Consider the following 6,785-nt stretch of genomic DNA (forward strand, 5'->3'; position numbering starts at 1 on the left):
TGCTACAGGAGGCCTTTATTCACTCCCCGGAGCCGTCTGTGGCACGTTTTATTATGGATGCGCGCGCTTTATTTGACGACTTGTGGACTGTTCAACTGCAACATGACTGCAATGATAGAGCTTGGAATAGCCAGGACAATTTTTTATATAACTCCGACTGGATTCGTCTGAAAGAAGAAAGTCATATACACCTAGGATGCCTCGAGGGTGAGTAAAACACAAGCTAATTTTCATTTTTGGGTGAACTAACCCTTTAATGCACTTGCCTTGTAGGGAAGCGGGGTCAGCAGTGCCATTGTTGTGACTGGCTGCTGATGCCTCCTCCAGCTCGTCCAGGTACAGACGGTAGCGGTGTCCGCTGTCATCTTCATACTCCACATTCTCATCATCAGAGTCCACCTCTGGAGCCACGTAAACCACCTCAAACTCGATTTCACCCCTCTGCAGAAAAAAAACCTGTGAATGTCTGGACGTGTGGGTGTGTGTAAACATGTCAGTTGTGTTTGTAATGTGAGGTAAATATAACCTTCGGTTGCTCACACAGAGCTATCATATGACTTCAGAAGACATGCGCGTGAGTCTTATAAACCACTTATGATTAGTCTATGGTGCTTGTTTTGTCCAAGTCCTCATTCACTTTAATTAAACTGAAAAGAGTGACCACCTTTTGTGTTCAACAGAAAATAATTCAAATGGGTTTGGAACAACATGAGGCTGAGGAAATGACAATTTTGGGTGAACTATTCCTTTAACCGTTATGTTCTCGTCAAACCATTAGTAATTACACCTCACAAGCCCAATTACAGAGAGTCTTAACCTTTGGGAGGTTCTTTGCAGGTGTTAGGATGGGATTAAAACATGGTTCTAATAATAAGTTATAGGTCATATGCTAAGCCTGATCTGACAGCCCCCTCGCCGGGCTGCAAACTGAAGTGTGTCTCTCACCTGCTGTGAGAGGATGGTGACAGCCTCTTTATGCTTTGCGTCTCGCAGGTTGATGTTGTTGACGGCTAAGATGGCATCTCCAACATGCAGTCCTCCGCAGCGCTCTGCAGGCTGGGTGGGGTGGATTTCGGAGATGAGGATGGGAACACCATGCTCTTTCCCGCCCTGTATAAGTTCCAATGCAAACATCAAATCAGGACTTTGATCTTGGAACACACAGTGATTCATCCACTGAAACCAGATGAATTAGCCTGCATATAAAATCAAAGGTTGAACTCACGGTAATGGAGATGCCAAGTCCTTCATGATCTTCTTTGGTCAGAACCACTTTGCGTATAGGGCCGACTCCCTGAGTCTTTTTCAGAGAATCTGTACCCTGGAGAGGTAAATATACATTTATAAATATGCATAATCAAGGACGAATCACATGAAAATAGTTCACCACAAAATCAAACAAACAAATAATATAGCATATAAATAATTCAGCTTATTTCATAGACTATTACATTATTTGTATTGTGACATTATATTCATATTTATAGTAGCCAGCTGTTCTGTGGAAAAATCTAATTCTCGTGACTGGCAGTATATGGTTTATTTAATATATTTAAGTCTATTTAATTTAAATATATTAAAATTTATAATTTTAAAGACTAAAATAGTATATTTTATATCAGTTTAAATTTAATATCAATATTAATATTTGAAAAATAATAACTTTATATTTAATATATCCAAAATATATTAATAATTTAAATATATACTTTTAAAGGCTAAGTCAATATTAACATTTAAATATAATTTTCGATTTTCGATTGTCAGTGCAAAAAAATCTTAATTTATTTTTTAAATTAATATTAATTATATTTTTTTAAATAAATAAAATTAAAATTAAAATTAAATTAAAACTAACTGAAAATAAGTTTTGATTTTTTTAAATATTTTGTTTCATTTAGGTTATTTTTTGTATTTCTACTGATGTTTTTTATGGTTTTAGTTTTAATTAACAATAATAGCCCTGAAATAAATAAATAAATAAAATAATTAAATGCAGATTTTAGAAATCTTTAACTTCTCATTTTGATTCTGGGGTGAAATTCCCTAAAGGCACATCATTATCTTGTCTAGTCAAAGTTTACTCTAATGTACCTCAAGTTCACCTTAAATGAACTGAATGTGTTGTCTTACATGCCCCACAGGTGATGGCAAGGGTTTTTTGGGATCATTGCGCCCCCTGCAGGCTCGGATCACCGTTTTGTGGCGGTGAAGGTGAATCTCAGCTTCAAGCTGGTTCCACAGTTTGTCATGAGCCGGTCCTTTCATGTCTCGCCCGAGCAACTGGATCTGCTGCACCCTGAATAATAACGAGCATTCAGGTTTAAACTGACACCCAGAACTCTGTGCCAATCGTGGCTCTTTATGTGGAAGAAATCGCCACATGAAACCCACGTAATGGTCAGAACAGATGAACAATGCAGCCTCTTACCTCCCAGCCAGCTCTTTGTCCAGATACTTGGCCGCCAGTCTGGCTCCGTACACCTCAGCCTGTAGTACCGCAATGTGCCTGCGGAGGGCCTCGTTCTCTTTCTTCAACATCTTCACCTCTGCCTCCAACTTGGCCTCCTTCACTTTTTCTTTCTTACTGGCCTCCAGTTCCTTCTCCTGTGACATGTAATCAAACAAAGGCAAGAGGTGAGCAGTTGAGCACCAAACCTTCTGACCATGTATGTATACTCATCTAGGGATGTAACGATGCACAACGAGCCGGTTAAAAGTCGATACAAATATGTGATGATTCTAAACAGTTGAGATATTACACGAATTGTGATACAGTTGGGGGTAGGACTTTATATGAATGAATCTCTGAGGGGTTCACTACTCACTGCTGTGTGTGTGCACTTGGATGGGTTAAATGCAGAGTATGGGACACCATACTTGGCCACACGTCACTTTCATATTAAAGCAGTGTTCATAAGCGCTGCGCTGCTTTGTTTACAGCAGTAACAAAGGAAATCGCATCGGGAGTTGAGTGAATCGTTACATCCCTAACGTCATCCCAGCAGAGTCACATCAAATCACTGTCATTAACAGCCTTTCCGACGTGCTGCCCAATAGGACAAGAAACAGAAGTCCTACGTCGCCACAAAAACTACAACTTCACAACAGTACATATGACAGGTGAGGTGAGATCACAGGACAAACAAACACTCTAGCTTAAAAACATACCACTAAATGTGTGCACATACTAAAGAATTGTAACAAATGTAGATTTAACATCATAATTACAAGTTCACCAATAGTGTGAAATGAAGCCACTTGATTGACATCTCTTCATTTGTTACAACCCCTGGAGTGAAAAAAAGACACATCTAGCATTTGCTATTTCCCAATACTGAACTTCAGGGCTGATATCGATCGGCTTGTACCAATGACAAAAGGTGTGGTCACATTACCGATATTTCAGTGAAATTTCACAGGCAAAAAGTCTATTGGCAAAAGTGTAACGAGTCATTTTCAAACCAAGCAGTTTTCTCTTGGTCAACGTGATGAATTCGTGTGACCAACTTGAACTCGAGCGAAATCTGCGAAAGAAACATTTTCGCCCTCATGTGAAACTCATGACCATGCAGATTCCTATTTAAAATACTGGATATCGCCCACAAAATTTCACCCAATACCAGAAAATAACCGCACCTCAACAGCTTGTGGTGGCCGATACTGGTTGTTTTACTTTTTCATTTTAACTCCATCAGTTGGTTCAATTTTCCAAGGTTTCAGCGAATAACGTATCGGCTACCAATATATCACTCACCTCTAGCAGCTAATCTACTAGTACACAAAAAGATCAGTTGTTCATTAGGGATGGTTAAAGCAGGCAGCATTAACAGAGGAAAAAAAGTGGAGTTAGACGGGACACACACGGATTCAAAACAATGCAAAACTTACCTTGTCCTCCACTGAAGGCACAGGCTTCAGATTGAGAAGAAAAACAGAGGGTCAAAGGTTAGAAAAGTAGGGTTAAACAGGAAGGCCGGTTACAGAAGCATCATCGTTCATCCTTACATCAGCAGGGTTAAGTCAGGAAGACACAGAGTAGAGTGACAACCCAACCAGAGCCAGTTAGTGTTCATTACAGATACTGCTATTACAACACCATCAAATGTCACAGCTATGCTACACAGTCAAAAGTATGTAGACACATGTACTAATTATTGGACCGAGCTATTATAGCCACCTCGTTGTTTACGGCTGAATAAACTGAAGCATACAGTCATGTAATCCCTGAAGACATACAAGTGTAAGATAACCTTTGCCATTACCTAAACTTTAAAAACACTTAGTAACACTGTTAAATGTAATCTTCAGCAAAAATGTATATGCTCATACTGTGTAACATGGAATATGGATATTCGCACATAGGGATGGTTGAGGCATCAATTCCAGTGAATGGAAAACTAGACCTACAGCACACATTGATAGTCTGTGGCTTGTTTGCTAAACGGCATGACAATAGTCCTGTATGCAAAACAGGCTCCTGGTTCATTTATTAATGCTTTTTTGAGATGGGCCTGGAAAAACTTGATTGGCTTGTTCAAAATCCCACTCAACTAGTTCATCTTAATCACCTAACATCAGAGACCTCACTGACACCCCTAATGGAAGCAAATTCCTCCATTAGTGTCACAACAACAAATGACGCCTTTCCAAAAAAGTGGTGACTGTTATAACAGTTCCAATAGTTTTGGAATGAGATGTTCAGTAATCAGGTGTCCACATACTTTCGACCACATAATGATTTGAAGATCCAGGTGGCCTTAATGCTAACATATTGATCTAGGTGTCCTACAAGCCAATTTTCAGTAACTCATCTAGATATAAAACCTAGTCTTGGTTCTGCTACATTTGTAGGAATCTGGTGCTGTGCTCACCATCCTGTCCTTGATGGAGTCAGAGTCGACCGCCTGTCCGCCTTTGGCTTGGAGTTTGAGCTGCATAGCGTGGAGTTGAAGAAGCTGTTCATGAACCTCCTTCTCCACCACAGCCTTCTCCGCCTGGACATCTGTCAGCTCCGAGCGCAGGTCCACCAACTGAGCCTGAAGCACACACACATAGAGTATTATTAACTAGCCATCCAAGAATTATGAATCATACTTGTGCTGACTCAAGTAGTGTCTGCGTATGAAGTATTGACCCATCCTTCTCCAATCCAGAATAGAGCAGACATACAGATTAACAAAAATAGAAAAATATGAAAATGAAGACAAATGTTAATCCTAACAGAGTCAAACCAAAAGGAAAACTACAGTTTGTGGCTTTTTGAGGGACTAGACTCTGGACTAGCAATTAGTGCAAGTCTTCTGGCATGTTGAGCCATGCTGCCTATGTGAACGACTCTAGTTCGATCCTATCTTGCAACAGTCATTTTAAAGGAATAGTTCATCCAAAAATGAAAATTTCCTGAAAAACATCTTGATGGATTTGTTTCTTACAAACATGCAGCTTTTCACTTCACAAGACATTAACTGATGGACTGGAGTCGTGTGGATTACTTGTGAATTATTGTGATGTTTGGACTCTCATTCTGACGGCACCCATTCACTGCAGAGGATCCACTGGTGAGCAAGTGATGTAACGCTAACTTTCTCCAACTCTGTTCTGATGAAGAAACAAACTCGTCTACATCTTGGATGGCCTGAGGGTGAGTACATTTTCAGAAAATTTTCATTTTTGGTTGAACTATTCCTTTAAAATGAGAGGACGGAAAACTGAAAATTTTGTCTCTGCTCATATTCACAATGAGATTTCTTTAACTCATGAGGCATTACATAACTTACACAGTCATGCATGTCCATTCACTACATAGTACATTAATTGAGGATTTGCATATGACGTTACAGTCCTGAATGATACAAGAAACAACTTGAAATTCAATCTGACTATTCGGATTTCATTAGAAAAATTGGATTTCAAAAGGTGAATGTCGTATGAATGTCGTTTGGATTGGGTTTGTAAAAACTGTGTTTTTTTTCCTGATCCACTTTCCCGAACAGATCTGAGACAGATATGCCAAAAAATCTGTACAAAGACCATGTCACATTTCGTTCATCCTAGGTTTATCCTAAACATAAACAAGCTTCTTTTTTTTCCAAAACTGTTCATTAAATTTCATCTTCCTCTTTCTAATGTTTCCGCTTCCCTTCAGAAGAGCATGCTCTCATCTAACACACTCATCAACAACCACAGCCATGGTGAATAATGACATCCCGTCCCCATTGAAAGGCCCTGCCATTAGAAAGCAGCTCTCAATCAATCAGCATCTCAGCCTCTTAAGTAAAGAAGCTGCATGAATGACAGAAATAAATGTCCTCACGTAGAAGTACTACTCATTTATTTATGTGCCCCGTCCCTGCTGGATAGCCAAGGTTAGCTGAGGGACTCTCATATTCAGCAGCAACACAGCAGAGAAGGTTCAATTATCTGTCAGTAGTTGTTCTGAAACAAGTGCAGCAAGAGTAGTGAATCTGAACCCAACGGCCACTCTGAATTAGGGCTGTCAAAATGACAGAAAAACTAAATTCAAATTTTCCACTTAAATATGATCAAAATTCGAATTATGTTCGAATTTAAAAGGCATAATTTCAGTTAGGTGAAAAAAAAGCTTTTGGCTTCTCTCCTGAGGCCACAAGAGGACGAATCGAGCAAAATATTATGCACGTTTCTTCAAAGCGTAATAAAATAACACGATTATCTTTGAAAAAAAAAGTGCATAATGTTTAAAATGTTTATAAACCATATATAATTAATAAAGTTGCTTAAACAATTAGAACAGACGGAGCCCC

General features: G+C 39.2%; 1 protein-coding gene across 2 annotated transcripts in view; it reads right to left on the bottom strand.

Moving 5' to 3' along the window:
* Positions 1-6,785, bottom strand: part of gopc (golgi-associated PDZ and coiled-coil motif containing) — a 14,912-nt gene that overhangs the window by 3,771 nt on the left and 4,356 nt on the right. Inside the window, exons 2-8 of one of the 2 annotated variants that reach the window (XM_016556479.1) lie at positions 4,875-5,039; positions 3,892-3,915; positions 2,432-2,607; positions 2,134-2,299; positions 1,226-1,321; positions 946-1,110; positions 267-441 (exon numbers count right to left, since the gene is read on the bottom strand). In XM_016556479.1, coding sequence (XP_016411965.1) covers positions 267-441; positions 946-1,110; positions 1,226-1,321; positions 2,134-2,299; positions 2,432-2,607; positions 3,892-3,915; positions 4,875-5,039 — 967 coding nt within the window. The remainder of the gene's footprint in view (positions 1-266; positions 442-945; positions 1,111-1,225; positions 1,322-2,133; positions 2,300-2,431; positions 2,608-3,891; positions 3,916-4,874; positions 5,040-6,785) is intronic. The other variant, XM_016556480.1, reaches the window with a different exon arrangement.

The sequence above is a fragment of the Sinocyclocheilus rhinocerous genome, unplaced genomic scaffold, assembly GCF_001515625.1.
Source record: "Sinocyclocheilus rhinocerous isolate Xijiao unplaced genomic scaffold, SAMN03320098_v1.1 scaffold827, whole genome shotgun sequence".
Classification (NCBI taxonomy): Eukaryota; Metazoa; Chordata; class Actinopteri; order Cypriniformes; family Cyprinidae; genus Sinocyclocheilus; species Sinocyclocheilus rhinocerous.